Below are 16,288 nucleotides of genomic sequence, written 5' to 3'. Positions count from 1 at the left end.
GGATTGTATAAGCACTTCCAGAACACTAGTTGTAATACCGGTGAGAACACTGAAGTGGTTCTCAGGCAGAAGGAAGCAGCTCATGGGAGGGGCGTGTGTATGCGCGTAAAACATTTAGGATTTAACGTACAACGGAGTATTGTGTATTATCTGTCTGGTTAAATCACCCATTGTGTTGAAGGGATTGTGATGTTCCTGATGACAAGCAAGTTAGTTGCCCAGCAAGATACAATACATGTAGAGGAAGGCACTGAGCAGGCTTTTCTACTAAACTTTGCGAGTGCATGCTAATCTTGATTTACAGGATTGTGCCTGCTCCTTTGCCAAGCTGATCTTTGGGCGAAATCAGTTTGCATTACATGGCACTGAATCATGTGATGTTCAGATGAATGCAGAGTAGGATTAGACTGAAAACCCTTATCAGGCCAGGCCTTGGGAGGTATAAAGCGATAGGCTTGCAGCATTGACTGGAACTACTTGCCATCCAGAGAAGTGAAAGAATGATTTATGTCAGAGGCTTTTTGTTGTACAGCTTCCAAAGAAAGCAGTCAGAATGGTTTGGATTACTGCCTTCCATGTCCTTAAAATAATCTTGGGAATTGATTTCTTCCTTGCCTCTGTCTACAAGTTCTAGCACCTTGATGTTAGTACAAACATAAAACATTCCTCTCCCCAAAAAGATTAGCAAAGGCATCCTAGTGTTTCTTGAAAGAAACTGGCAAGTACGTTCTTCACGTTGATATTGTATAAAGTCACTTTAGGATAGAATAAATCTTGCAGTTAAAAATGTAATGAGAACAAAATATATGACATCTTGTTATCTGTCAACTTTCTGTTATGTTGAAGCATCTTGTTAATTGAAACATCCCGTTATCTGTCGACCTTCAGTTATGCTGAAACTTGAGCTAACTTGAGCCAACTCGGCATTCCTGCAGCTTGGAAAACAACGGATTCAGACAACTTGGCATTCTTTAGCAAAAGGTGAAAAGTACACCATGAGGAAGACCTACGGTCTTCCTCCCAAAGACCCCTGCCCACAATTCTTGGTAGGCTTCGCGCAAGGACTGATAAGCTAGTTAGCATACGAAGTGAGAGTAGGTGGGTTTAGGTGATGAATATGTAAAGGTGTTTATTGAATATTCATTGTTTTGCTGTATAAATATGAGACACTTTGTCACTTCAAACATGCACGTTAGGCGGAAGGATCCCCTGTGCATCCAGCACTGACAATAAAGGATACTTCGTCACTTAAAAATTTCGGCTTTGTTCTTTGAATAATGTTAAAAATACAAAATTTTAGGTTTCTTAAAATAAATCTGTAAAGCTAAATCTCTATTTTAAGTCATCATATAGTTCCACTAGAGAGATTAACATGTTTTAAGATCTACAGCTGCAAAGAGATTAGTACCGGCTTAATTTATTATGAGTAGCTATTACATTATTTCACTGTGAGATGTTCTGGTGTGTACAAATATAGCAGTGAAAAATTATTTACTGAAAGATGACATGGAAGCTCAAAGCCTTTGAGCTACGCAGACGAGATTTTGTCCTTTATTAGCATACGAGGCAAGAGTTTTAGCTAGGTGAGAGGAAATTGGATAAGGAAAAGAATTCACAACACATGCAAACATCAAACTGAAAACAAACACTGAATTTTCTACAATGCTCATTCTGCTAATAATATGCAGCAGTTTACTATTAGTTAGCTGCACAGTACAGTATTTCATGCCAAGTCCATGTACGTCCAGTCAGGTAAAGATTGCCATCTGAGTTCAGGCATCATTTATTCATGCAGAACTGAAACAGGAAATTGATACAAAACTGATTCTGTATGTGTATGAAGGGTAATATAGAAATCATTGACAGACCATCAGAGTTTATGAAACTGCAGAAGTTATTAACTATTGTTAACACAGCAAACTCAGGTAAGTAAAGCTCTTTAATTTCTTAAATTAAAAGTACTGATGTGCACATCATCTTTAAAGCCAACAATTTTGAAGTGAAGGCACTAGACAATATATAGAGTTCTTCTGGAGAGTATTTTTTTCCAGATGCTTAGAATATAAGGACTATTTTTCTCCAAAAATTAAACACAGTTCTGCAACCTATACGTTCAGTTTCAACAATTTTAGGGGCATGCAATAGACAATACTTTGCAACATTATCCTTAACAGACAAAGATCTATCTCCAAATTACTCATCGCTTTCTACACTACTGTCATCTGAAGACTCGACCAGATCTTCGGTTACTGCAGAAGTGCAATGCAGCTTTTTAGTACCTAGAAGTAATTAACAAAGTGTAAAATCTATAAAGCAAGAAAAGACAAGAGCTTCAAAACACACATGTAGAAATACAAAAAGCCTTTAGGGTACAAACTAGACCAAAACACTAAAAAATTCTGCACCAAACTGTCTGCAACAAACTATACTGACTGAAAAATACCTGTCTGCCCATACTTTGCTAGAGGTCCTCTTATCTGTTTTCATGGGAGCTGGGCAAGCCAGCTTAGTGTCATACTTATAAAACAATTGAATATTTCAGATAACATCTATGCAATAAAAATTAGGATGATAACCATTTCATACATGAGAAACACTGACTTGTTCTATCCTTACCAGCTGGAAAAGGACCCTTGTCTTCAAAATCTTCCCAGTGTTCGAAATCAAAAGACACATGAGGATTCTGTTAACAAAAAACAGTCTGAAGTATCTGTACCAAAACACAGCTAGTATGTTTGAAATATTCAGTAATTCTCAAATCATTTTTCCCTTCACCTTGTTCTTTAGTAACTTGCACCATGGTCCTTTTTTCTCTTTTGTGAGGATAATAGCAGCCTCTTTATCCTTAATCACACACGATGACTTTTCTGTAAGTATGTACTGATGTAGCTCCATGTCAGCCAAATAAAGTTTGTCTCCTGAACAAGCACTAAATTATAAAAAGGTTTTTAAAAAATAAATACAAACTAACAGTCAAATTTCAGGTTTATTAAACTCAAATTTCATAAACCTACCTGAAAATTACTTTCTCTTTAGAGAAGTCACATTTATAGTCAGCAATACCTGCTATTTTTACCTTCACTGTAACAGTCACTTCATTTTGAAACCATTTTATTTCTGGATAAAAGCTAGAATAGAGAAAGATTAATTGGAGTTAGCCCAAACACAAAATAAACTGCCTTACATACAACTAGAATTCTCCCATTAGGTTGCCAACAAACAGATGAGTTTCAGCACCCGTATGTGTATTCAAACCATAATAATTTGACTCTAAGTAGCAATATCAGGAAACCTTATGTCAGGAAAAAGAGTGTCAGCCACACTTGCTACAAAAGCAATGTGATATCAGTCTTTGGAGGAGTGTATTTGTTAGCTCAAGAGGGGACACATCCAACATCACCACTGGTCTCTCATGCTCAGTATCAATTTAACAATTAAAGAATACTTCTACCTGTATTGTATCTATTTACGCGTAAAACAGATAATCTCAGTAAGGATAATTGTCCTGTTGGACAGTTCACATTAAAAAAAAGCATAGTAGCAAAATCACTCTGAATTTTTGTACCATTTGTGCTGATGCAGGGTGGAGTCTTCTGCTTCCTTATTTTGAGCTACACCATCTAAAAATAAGAAATCAAGGAAGATATTTTATACTTATCTATAATGTACAAACCAGATTCCAGAATAGCCCCGTACCATCATAGAAATAATTCAACAGCAATCAGATTACTACTGCAAGCATTACTGCAAGCATGTATTTGGTACTTACGTCAGATACTTCCTATCTGGAAATATTCTATTAAGCTAATAATTCAACTGAAATTTCAAATGAAAAGTATTAGAGTTGGTATTAAAAAAAATAAAAATCACACTTTCCAGGTCATATAAAGGATTTTTTTTTTTTGAGTCTTCCAGACATTATTTGAAACCTGCAACATGTAATTTTAGAAACTGAGTAAATGTTTCAGGGGTTCATTAAACAGCTAAAATTGATATTATCATCAGAGCTTGAAACACAGCATTACAGTCACTCTACTATACCAAGTAAAAATAAAAAGTCTTCCATGGTTAGTATTACATGACATTGCAACTTTTTTTAATCATTCAGCCCTCATCTCTCCAAATTCACATGCTAACTAGAGCTAGACCATCTTCTGTCCTCTTCATGGCTGACATCAAGTCATGTGCTTTTAAATTCTCTGCTGACTGAATACCAAAACCTTGAGCATTAGATTAAGGAAAAAAAAAAAAAAAAAAAAAAAAAAGCTGTTTTCTACCACCCGGAATCTGGGGAAATAATAATAATAAAAAAACGTAATCTCCCAGTGAATGATGCTGTTTTTCACCTCAGATATTCCAACATAGGTTAACTCCCTTCAACCTTACAGCTTTTGGAAGTAAAATGCTCTTCCTCTCCTTGGGAGTTATTTCCTGCTCACCATTCCAAAGAAAACCAAACAACTGAATGTTTCAAGGACAGAATACGTCCCAAACAGTGAAACAGATGTATTCACGTGGCTTACTCACATAGCATCTTCAGGCTACTAACTATAAGGTATTTGTGACTTAACATAAACATGACTTAACATAAACATTTAATAAACATATAATGTTTATGTTAAGTCACAACACATGGTGCTACTCCATATATTCAGAAAAAAAGGCTGCATTTGAAAAAAATGACTTTCATGTTAACATTTTAGGGCTTAGCTTGAATGAAAGCTTTAAATTTTTTGTTAACAAGGAGAATGCTTACCACATAGATGATTCCCCATAGTCATTTTAGAAGATTTACAGTTTTCAGTAGAATTTGCTTGTATGGACATGTTCTGAGGATCAGACATGTTCTCTGAATGGTCTGTATCCTCCTTTATGCTTCTGAACACAGAAAAAAATATTTTTAAAATGAAACATTTATAAAATAAAAGGTTTAAGAATGTTAAATATTCAGTGAATTCCAAATCGTAGTTGGAAGTCCTATTGGAGTTATGTTTCTCATTCTAACATATACAAAACAAACAAAAAAAAACCCACAAACAAACACGGAACTTCTAAAATGCACTTCTAGCAATCCTGAAGTCGCACCCACAGGGTTACTTAAGTTTATTAACACAGTAAGAAGCTTTTATACAGTAATCCAAGTCAGAAGAACATTTAAACTTCTGATGCTGGCAGTATTTCCTTTGAGTCAAAAAATCTGTTAGTCTTAGTGTGTGCGATGGACCTGGATAGGAAACTGGTTACCTTTCAAAAAAGAATTCCAGTTGTTCTGGGGGCTTTTTGGTCATATTTTGTTTTGACTCAGAAAAAATAAAAGTTTTAGAATATTTAGAGTTCTTCACATATTAGTAAGAGACCTCTGGCTTTACAGATTACAAATAATACCTGCAATAACAATTTTAAGAACTCTGTGCTTGTAAGAAAGTGAGGTATTAACGGACACACTATGTAAATTACATCAACTCAGTTAGTTGGCCAAATGAGGGGCTTTACTAGCTGTACTCAAGATGAAGGAAATATTGCAACAGTCAAGCTATGTGAGAAGCCATTGATCATAAGACAACAAAATTTGAATTTACAGATTTTTATGACAAACTTGACTATCTGCATCAAATGCTAGTTTAACATCTTGAAGACTTTCTATTTTTCTTTCCATGGTGCTTATGTAACTAAAGAAAGAGGAAAGCAGATGTCACAAACATGGCTGTCTCTATTTAAACAAAAATCATACTCAGTACCAATAATGTAAATATCCTGTTCATAAAGTTACTTTTTTCCTAGTAAAATATATGCTGAAAATAATACATATTTTAAATACATATTCCAAATAATTGGAAACACTCACAAAGGCTCCAAGTCATTCGTGTGATTTAATACACATAACTTCTGGAGTTGTGTTACGTGTTCTGGATTGTCAGTTCCCAGACCTGTAGACAGAATCTCAGATCGCACACTGTATTCATTGACATACATCTTCAAATCCGAAAGCCTGGTAACCCGGACCTTGAATTACAAAACATGCTAAATGAAAACCATAACTCATTAGTTGTTTCTCTACAATTCTAAGCTGTTCTTTAGATAAAATTTAGAAAATCTGAAAATTAACAAGTATATGTTTAAACATGAAATAACTTACTCACGTTTAATTGTTTTCAAAGGATCACCATATTTTAAATTGTTGTAACAGCTCAATTAACTAGTAGCTAGCCCCATCTAAAAGAACCAATGTGGAAATGAAGTAGAAAATCCTAGCGTCAATTACAAAAACTACAGCCAAAATATACACCATAGAGTTAGAATAACTTCTAGATCCAAATCACAATAAAACTGCTTTGGGTGGGGCCCCAGTTTTATTGAGAGGAATAAAAACAAAAGGTAGCAATCAAAGAGAAAAGATTAAGATCATATCAGAAATCAAGCTAAGTAAGAAAATTACTTTCAGATAATTTTCTCTTTCCACTTTATTTTTCATCTGATTGAATAGACAGGAAAATAAAGCAGGATATATTCCAAAGCACAGAAATACCTTACTTGGACAGGACCAGGCCGACACAAGAAATGCACGGTGATCCTGGTGTGTGGGGAAGCCTTTCTGATCAACTTGTCTCAACCATAACTCATAAGCTGAGGGATCATTTTTATCTTTGACAGCAATTCTTAAAAGAACTCATTGCCCTTAAAATTGTTTTTGACACAGACATTATAAAAACACAATTAGCTTTTTAAGGTCATTAATGAAGACATGAAATGCACCTTGATTTTTTCTTTGTCCTTTGACTTCACTTTCAGAATAGATTCCTGACTTTCCAAACAAGCAAAACACAAAAAAGCCGACAACAAACAACCCAAACCCTTTCAATTAAAACACAGCCTTAAGGTAGTTTCCTACCTGCAAGATTTTGGGAGAATAGGAAAATACTCAGGGGAAACATCACTGCATGGATGACCTACTCTTCTCCTCCTCACTTTTCCCTACCTATCACCTTCCAGTCAGCACCTCTAACATGGATACTTTGCCCAGCCCAGTTCTGTTACCTTCACAGGCCAGGGAACTGACACAACAATACAAACATGGCACTGACCTTAACATGCCGATTTCAGGAAACCTAAGAAATCAGCTTTGACACAAACAATAATTAAAGCAATTTCATCATGTCTAAGAGTACTATAATGAGACATAACAAAATCAAAAATTTCAGCATCTTCAACATGAGAGGCAGCCTTTATATCCAATTGATGTTTATTAGTTTTCTTTTGAATGCCAATAGAAAGAAATGCAGCTGATGAAGAAAAACCTCACAATACTACCCATTAATGCTCCACAAGACTAAGACATCTTCCAGATGTTAGTTAATGGCAGTGTTAAAAAGTGTTAAAAACAAAACTCCACACACAAACAAGAGCACTCATTCTTCCTATTCGGATTAAGAAAACTAAGGAAAGAAGTTTAAAGGGTTCTTTTAATTTGCAGAAAAGCTTAGAATAAAACTGGCTAAGGAAAGAGAGTTGCAAGAAGAAAAAAAAAGCGCAAAAAAGCAAAAGAACAAGAAGGTAATTTGAAAAGATCGTCGAATATAAAAAAGCAACAGCATCGTCATCACTGAAACACAATACAGCAACACAATACAGTTAGTTATACAATAATCATCATTCTCAGTGTGAACATGTGGCATATCCTTTTTGTCCCACTCCCACTGGTGCAAGAACCAGAAGACAGCAAAGGCTTACAAATATAAACAGAATAAACAAAGCCTAAAGTAAGAGATCCTAGAGATTAGCAAATAATGTTAGAGGACCAAAGCATCACTATCTCAGAGGTATGTGTGGCAAACCACAGAAATGATTTTATAAAAAGCTAAGTAGTATTTCCACAAAACACTTTTGTTATTAACTTCATGAAATAGTCTGGATGACATAACTTATTTGATACTCTGTTACTGGCGTATTTTCAGCTGTCCAGATTTACAGTTCAATTTTTAATCACTCACATACATTCCATCTATAAACAAACATTCACGTTAATTGCAGAACAGCTGAAGCTGTGAGGAGGGAGTCATGTCAATCAACCTCCCTTTTCAAGCAGGGTTATCTAGAACCAGCAGCCCAGGACTGCATCCAGATGGGCCTTCAAGTATCTCCAAGGATGGAGAGTATAGAACTTCTCTGAGCAATCTGTTCCAGTGCTTAGTTACACATGAATACTACGTAGATTAAAATCAGAATATATTTCTGTCTGTGTTCTTTTTTTAACTCAACAACACCATACCTACCATTGGGTCAATCCAAACTGTATTTCCTAGGGCAAGTACTATTTTTGCTTCATGTGGTTTTCCTTTAATTTTGTGATGAATATAATGGGTTACCTAGGAGAAACAAAACACCACCTCTGAGATGTTTAGCAAGGTAACTTTGCATTTATTTGAATTTTAGTGAAGTATCATCTGAGCTTAACAATAAATTCAATTCAATAAATCGAAACGGCTTGAGTAAACTAATGAAGTACTGTAATTTTACCATGGATTAAAGTAGTTAAGTCTTTAAGGAAGGAACTTATTAATAGAAGACTACCCAACCACAGGTCAATTTACAGAGGCTGCCCTCCCATTACTCCCCACAGACTTACAAGTAGCAATAACGTTCTGGAAGAAGGCATTTAAGTCACATAGGAGAAAATCCCATAAATTTCACTTTATTATTTTGCAGGCAAACAAAAAGTAAAAGTTAACTTCTCAGAATCTGGACCACTAACAGATATTTATTGATAAGACTAAAAACAATTAAATTTGATAACTAACTTTGAATTCATAACTGTTTTCATTTAGAAAACAAACACACAAATTAAAGAACCTAAGGGAAATACTATGAAAAAAGAGATGATGAATATTACCTTTGGGTTCCATTCAATTTCATTATCAACGGGTTTCACTCTACAAACTATAAATTCCACAGCCTGAGGTGGCAGCTGCTGAAATCTTGCAGGTAAGTGAAGAAGCTGAGAGCTCTGAACTTGACGTGTTCTGCCTTCATCTATGTATTTGATTTTGATATTAAAGAATAAGTTTTCTTCTTTTGGAGGAGTCTCTACCACCTGAACTCTTCATATAGTGGGAGAACATAACAGAATTAGTATTCATCTAATCAACTGTAAGAAGTTTTTGTTTGTTTGTTTTTAAATCTGCACATGTAAAAAAAAATCACAGTAAAATACTGAATTCTGTGTGGGCATATGCATATGTGCATGTGGGATCATTTTATTTTCCATTTGGTAACTTAAAAAGTATGCGTTTGTTTGGTATTTTAAAGACTGATCTGAATATAGCAGTGTTTTTTTGCTGTTTTCAGGGCAGGATGGGGAGGTGGATATTATATTTTTTGTTTTTAAAAAACAAACAATGAAAGGTTTAGATATTTTTTTTCCTTATATAAAAGTGCACGAGTAAATTAAAAAAAAAACAACACACAACACTTACCTGTGAAAAAGTGTTTCCTCACATAATCCATACAGAGCTAGCTTCTCTGCCTTTTTAATAGGAATTTTATTACTAGTCTCCTTAAAATATTCACTGATTTCTTCAGCAAGAGTAGTATATTGGTCCTGTTGTTTATCTACTATACGACCGAAGTAGTTTGTTGCATTTACAATGTGGAGAGGCAGTATCTGAAAGAACAAAACGTATTAGGGAAGGGAAAAAAAAAGGACTGATGATGTCTCAAATTAATGAGATGTGGAGATGTTTAAGTTTTCATATTCAAGGCCAGCCATCTATTCACAACCCACAGAGTAGGCAGAGAGACTACTGCAAACACACATTTCAGAAGATCATTTATTATTACTATATTATTCTTAGGATAATAAATAGTATTAACTGACCATATTCCAGTCAATGGAAATATATAGCACAAAAACCATCAAGCCTCAGTTGGTGGTATCCCACTTAATGCCAGCGAGCTACGCTATTATCTGTGAAGCTACTAACTACTAAGGCATTCCACACCATCCTAGCTTAATTCTTAATGTTCTCCAACTTTATGATGAATTTTAAAAGAAGCTTACTGGGGAAACACGTAATGGCATTGCATTATTGTTCTCTTTATTAGGCCATCACTCTGAAAATTTTGCACTAAAAATTGGTTTCATAAAAAACAAAACAAAGAATATACTACTAGCAACTCCAACGCATAAAATTCTGGGTGTACTGTCTAAATGTCATTCCACATAGAAATACTGAAATACAGCTAGGTATACAACACAGATAGTAAGAAGACCAGACATTTGATTTCCGCTTCATAGAAATCCCAAAAGAGCACAACATGACTTCAGTTCTTAAAGAATGGAACCCATTCCAATATTTCCTAACAAAGAGGAAAATGAATACTTACTGTATTCATGTATTAATGAATACTTATAATGCTGCAGTCAGCAGAAGAAAGCAGATGATATCACGAAGTCAGTCCTGACCTTAGGCACTACAAAAACTAGATATAGCCTGCCAAATAGTCTGAACTCATACCTACCAAGAAAAACTTCTGTATTAGGCAGAAGTGGAGTGACAAAAAATAAATAAAAAATACACTCAGTTCTCCTTTCTATTCTTGCAGCCATTGACCTTTCGGTACTGATAGTGCCCACTAACTGCGTGAGCTGAATGCACCTGAACTCTGCAAAAGACAGGACGGGAAGAGGATGCAAGCAGTTCAAAGGGGCAAATTTAAGGGCAAATCTGGCACGATTCATATTTATGCTGCAACCCCTTCAAGGGAGAGAAGAAAAAAGCTAAACATGAACAAACATTTTTGAGATATAGCACACATATTACAGCAGTATTAATGTAAATGTTAAGAAATATGTAATATGCTGAAGTACCTATTTAAGACCTGCCTTTTCAGTACCCAAACCCAAGATAAATAACAATAACTTACTGTCACACGTCCAGACGTTTGTGTAATTTTATCTGGCATATTCTGGAGCATGTCTATTTGTAAATTAATTTGATGACGGTCTGGACACACTGTTCTATTCCTATGTATTAAAAAAAAAGTTTTAGAAAAAAAATAATGAGCAATATCTGGTATGAATGAAAGTACTCAATAGAAAAATCTATGAAGTAGCAGTCATCATTCAAGGCACGCAATTCCTTCTTTCATGAGTATGAATGTTAGGAAAATGACTTATTTCCTTACTTGCAAATTCCAAATGCTTTAAGATAGGTGCACAGTGGCCTTGCAAACTTCTTTTCTTCTTCAGCTTCTAGCACCCTGGCTGTAAAATCATGCAGTTCCAGGGGAATTTCAGCTTTAGCACGCTTCAAATAGCGCAGGATCCCAAGAGCATGACACATGTTGTTTTCTGTTAGCAGTACGACTGACCTTGCCTTTGTATGTTCCTGATCTACAGATGATTCCTAAAACATATGTATGCATTTCTAAGCTTTTATTTATCCGCCAAATAGTTATCAAATGTTAACATTAATTTTTTGAAGATTTATTCAAACCTCTATCACATTATGGAAGTTGTCAGACATGTTGTATAGACGTTGACCAAAGATTCTTGGAGAAGAAGGAAAACTGAAATGTATCACGCAAGATGCATCTGTAATTCCCAAAAACTGCATGCAGTCATCTGTTAAAACTGAACACGTGGTTTAAACACAAATATAAGGGAACTGTAATACTTTAAGCATGTGGAGTATTAGATCACATTTGCAATGCCTGTTTCCTTCTCCCATCCACTTAAGAATCGAGGACAATCTTTTCCCAATACACTTACATAAGGCATTAGGTTTCTTCAACACATTTCATAAGCGCATGGCAGACAGCATCACATGCTAGTTTCTAATCTGTGTAAATCTCAATCTCATAACAATATCAAAGAAAGAATAGGCCACAGCCAAATACTTCACAAAATAGAATACAATTCCAGTAATGCAGAAATGCTAACACCTTGAACCTATAGATGCAATTAAGTTAATCTTCAATTGACAGATAAAAGGAAAAAATGAAGTTTAAAACTGCTTAAGGCTTTGCTCTGGGAAAGAACTCAAAAAAAAAAAAAAAAAAATCTACCAGAACACGGGGAAATGATTATGCTAAGGCTTCAGACATTCTGAATTTCAAACTGAAAATAGCCTTCGTATTAGCAGAGGGAAACCGTAGAAGTTCTTTGAAAGAACTAATAGTTCTTGTAACTAATAAATCAAACAACTCTTTTAAGCTCCATCTAGTAAGTAAGGCTTCTTGATGATTTCCCTATCAGCAGTTAACCTTGACACTCAGGGGGAAAAAAAAAAAAAAAAAAAAAGACTAGATGCAGCACTAACAAGTAAAGAGATAACCAACAGTAATTCATAGGGGACTGGCCTCACGGAAGTGACAAAATAATCTCATTAAGTATTTAATGTAGAACATAGGTCACCATGAAGAAATAAACAATAGACAACTAGAAAATGAGAAGATACTCACCTAACACAACATGATTACCAGAAGCATAGCTTTTTGTCCAGTGCTCTAGGACATACGTGAAATTAAACTCCTTTTCTTTATGTATTTTCAAGGCAAATATTGAATTGCTCTTCAGTGCCTAATGACAAAGTTACACATTCTTGCAATACAACAATAACAGCTCTGAGAAACTCTAACAGTGTATCTTATTAGTATCTGGCATACCCTAGAGTTATTTTAAGTATATGGGAAATGGAGAAAAAAGAAAAAAAAAAAAAGAGTAGAATTCTTAGGTTATTTATATGAAAAATACTTAAGCTTACTCATTTCCTGTATAAAATGAAAACTAATAAAGCCCAGCTTCCTACGGATTAATACATTAAGCATCTGTTTAAGAAGGTACAAAGTCAATTTGAAGCTTTTCCCACCATTAAGATGACCTCTCTGTTTTAAGGGATGCTATTTTCTAGTATCATGCAGGCTCACATTTCAGACTCTCAAAAAGTGCTAAAAACTCTCATTGATCTCCCGCACTTAACTTGCATGAATGAAGAAGTCTCAAAAAGGCTTTATATATTTGTCAATTCAAAATTGTTTAGAAATTAATCACTACTAAAGCCTTTGTTATTTAGAAAGAAAGCATGCGTAATGAAGTGTTTTTTTTTCTATGTCACTTAAGGTATTTGAAGTTGGTGTACACAAGGATTACTACAAACAAGTTCCACTAAAAGCTTCAGTACTTCTGTAGCATTGACAAGCTTTTGGTTTTTTTTTAGTGGTGGTATTTGAGCAGGGGGTGTTTTTGATACTCCTGAAGAAATTTAACCCTCAGACACTCAAGGAAAACAAAGTCTCAAGACAAAATCAGATTGGTTTCTGTTACCAGTCTTCAAGGACTAAGCATTCCAGATACACTAATTACGTATTAAGAATCTTTCAAAGAACACAGGATCTATTCCAAATTCTGGGAGAGAATATATTTCTGTGTTTTAGGACTATTCCTATTAGATCCGGAAAGTCTAGCCATATATTCTTTTGCTATCCCACCCTTGAAACTACTGCTAAATGTTTTCTTTCTCATATCCTCATAGCCTGCCTCCTTTAGTAAAAAAAATAATTATATCTCCACCATGCTGTTGAGGTTTAACAGCACTGCTTCGCATCTCTTGCTTCCCAGTGAAATCTAACAGTTCTCCTCTCTAGCTTCATACTGTTCAAGGACCAGCAGAGACAATGAATGTACAAAGGATATTTTTTGTTTTCCATTGCTCTCTACTGCTGTGTTACCTGAAAAAAGAACAACTGCAGGAAAACTCCTTGGTCTGCCTCTCTAAAATGCTGAGTACACATAGATTAAGTGTCTTTTTTTTTTTTTAAACTGTTATATTACAAGCTAAGTTTGGTTGTTTTGTTACCTGATGTACCATTTCTACTTCATCTAGTGAATCTGTGAAAACCAACACCTTCTGAAGATGATTAGGGGTAAAATCCAACATTTTGAGTAATATAGCGGTTTTCTCACTGCTCACACAATGCTGCACAACCTAGAAATTGACACAAAATAGATGACTGATAATTCATATAATCTAAACATACTTTATAGCGTAATTCTTCATTTTAATGAACACTATGCATTGTTACACAATACAGCTTGAATCAAGAGAAAGAAAGAGTAAATGGTAGCGCTTTTGTTAAGCTTACATGATATGCAGTTCTCACAGAGGACATCCACTTGATACCTTCCAAAAGCATTTATTTACATCACATAATCAAACACCCATGTTAAGAATTTGATGAAATGCTCCATTAAAATGACAGACACGATTTTTCATTCATTTAATTTTAGATGATTTTTCAATCTTTTGTTCTAAGTTTGGCATTTTCAAGAACTACTGAAAACCTTCAAACTACAAAAAATGTCCTGCTCCAGGTGAAACACTAAAGCCTTTAAAACACTGACATTGTCAGTCCTGCCAAACTACTAACTTGATTTCTCACAAGGAGTGGTACGTTTTTCAATTTGGGGTGAAGCTTAGAACATCTAGTCTTTCAAGTATCCTAACATGCTCAATCCCCAATTTATGGCATAAATTATAAATTATTTTTAGACACAGACGAATTCAGATCATACTTACATTTTGTATTATTCTCAAGGGCTACACTCTATTTACTAGAAATTAAATATACAGTTTGAAACACTCCATATCTTGACCTAAGATTTCCAGAAAAAAGGTATTTTGTTGCATGGCGCACTGCAGTAGAACAAGGTGTTTTTTAATAGCTCTGTTGTGGCAGAACTTACCCTGTAGTTTTGCCATATACAATTAATAGTTGAAACAACTTTCTAGTAATTTTGTCACAATCTACACCATTTGGTAATGCTCACATAAAATCCAGACTTATAAGCAGGATCATGGAACTAATTGAGTCTTCACCCAGTCCTAGAAACTAAGGTAAGTGACCATCACCTCATTCAGTAAGGTTTTCTAAGAATCACCTCAGTTTGTATGTGGGAAGTAGACCTGAGCAACCTGATTTACAATTCCTGCACTATCCAGTTACAACAAAAAACAGTTTTATTTTATATATATATATATAAAAAATACACACACACACACTGAGCTTGATCAGTACAGACAAGACGAAAGACATCTTGGTAAACCAATAGCAACATCACCCCCGGATTTTTACCTGATGTACATTTCCGTAAATAGAAGCTTCTTCCATAGCTGTTATCACAATGTAAGGATCGTTCATGAATTCCTTTATTAAACGTGCCATATGTTTATTCCAATGAGTTCCAACAGCAATAATTTGATGCGGTAAATATTCCCATTCTTCAGTAATAATGGTCTTCTTGTAGCAATCTAATATAGTAAAAACCTATAAAGAAAAAAAATCTATCATCCTCTTACCCTATTCCAAGGAATCTGTAAAAGCAGTGGAGTGTATATTGCTCCAGAACACTTTTTTTTTTTTCCACATTATAAAACTTGAATCTTTTGTGTTGTATCTCAGAAGAAAGCGTTGTGCACTTTTGCCCTATTATTTGAATACCTCTGAAGCAAGAAGAAAGTGCCAGAAGGACATGAAAGAACTGTTTGCACACATGCACACAAACATCCTCCCTGGAACTGACTATATTAATTGATCAAGGATCACAGCTAACACCTGAAGAAGCAGCTTCAGTAAACCCCTTGCCAATAAAATCTACTAGAAAAATGAATGTTCAAGTAGTTACAAAATAGTTACAAAAAGTTAGATTAATAGACCAAAGCTATACTTCTCCAGTGTTGTATTCTGTCAGAAACATACAGATAAAATTTTTATTTTTAATTCCGTTTCCTTCTCAACTTATACTCTAGCCAAGGATTCAAGATTAGTATTTGCATTATTTTCCACTGTCTTCAAGACTGCCACATGCAGAACAACTGGAACAACATTTTACCATCTGAATGCAAAACCCAATTACCTGTTCAGTAGCTTCAGAAAACAGTACCTCAATCTCATCAAAAACAAGATGGCAAAGTCTACAAAACAATAAGCAGTTATGTTCATACAGTCTCAGGAAGCTGTATGGTGTAGTCACAATAACATCACCTACAAGTCAGAAAAAAAGACTCTTAACATTTTTCTTTTATGATTTTAAAGAATACAAGTAAAAAACACTGTAGGGCAGGTCAATTTTACTAAAGAGACCACTAGATGATCTCTTGAGGTCCCCTTTAAAAATCGTATGATTCTACATACATTCAGGCAGAATAAGATACTGAAAAGTGTCTGTAAGGAGGTGGTTAAAATGCCCACTAACATAGGTCAAACCTCAAATAATGGAACAAAAATATATCTA

General features: G+C 34.8%; 1 protein-coding gene across 4 annotated transcripts in view; it reads right to left on the bottom strand.

The window, feature by feature from the left end:
- Positions 1-1,921: 1,921 nt before the first annotated feature.
- TDRD12 (tudor domain containing 12) overlaps positions 1,922-16,288 on the bottom strand; it is a 28,288-nt gene continuing 13,921 nt past the window's right edge. For 2 of the 4 annotated variants that reach the window (XM_084533351.1, XM_084533352.1), the window contains exons 15-31: positions 15,911-16,038; positions 15,130-15,321; positions 13,854-13,982; positions 12,460-12,577; positions 11,493-11,629; positions 11,182-11,402; positions 10,921-11,020; positions 9,471-9,658; positions 8,888-9,095; positions 8,271-8,363; positions 5,846-6,003; positions 4,757-4,878; positions 3,566-3,620; positions 3,015-3,128; positions 2,776-2,929; positions 2,617-2,683; positions 1,922-2,279 (exon numbers count right to left, since the gene is read on the bottom strand). In XM_084533351.1, the coding sequence (XP_084389477.1) occupies positions 2,194-2,279; positions 2,617-2,683; positions 2,776-2,929; positions 3,015-3,128; positions 3,566-3,620; positions 4,757-4,878; positions 5,846-6,003; positions 8,271-8,363; positions 8,888-9,095; positions 9,471-9,658; positions 10,921-11,020; positions 11,182-11,402; positions 11,493-11,629; positions 12,460-12,577; positions 13,854-13,982; positions 15,130-15,321; positions 15,911-16,038 (2,270 nt within the window). In that variant the 3' untranslated portion in view covers positions 1,922-2,193. Of the gene's footprint in view, positions 2,280-2,616; positions 2,684-2,775; positions 2,930-3,014; positions 3,129-3,565; positions 3,621-4,756; positions 4,879-5,845; positions 6,004-8,270; positions 8,364-8,887; positions 9,096-9,470; positions 9,659-10,920; positions 11,021-11,181; positions 11,403-11,492; positions 11,630-12,459; positions 12,578-13,853; positions 13,983-15,129; positions 15,322-15,910; positions 16,039-16,288 lie in introns of those variants that run through there. The other 2 variants (XM_084533353.1, XR_014697175.1) reach the window with 2 other exon arrangements.

Source organism: Aythya ferina (genome assembly GCF_964211825.1).
Source record: "Aythya ferina genome assembly, chromosome: 12".
NCBI lineage: Eukaryota > Metazoa > Chordata > Aves > Anseriformes > Anatidae > Aythya > Aythya ferina.
Note: the sequence above shows the minus strand (reverse complement) of the source record. Positions and strands in the feature narration are given on the sequence as shown.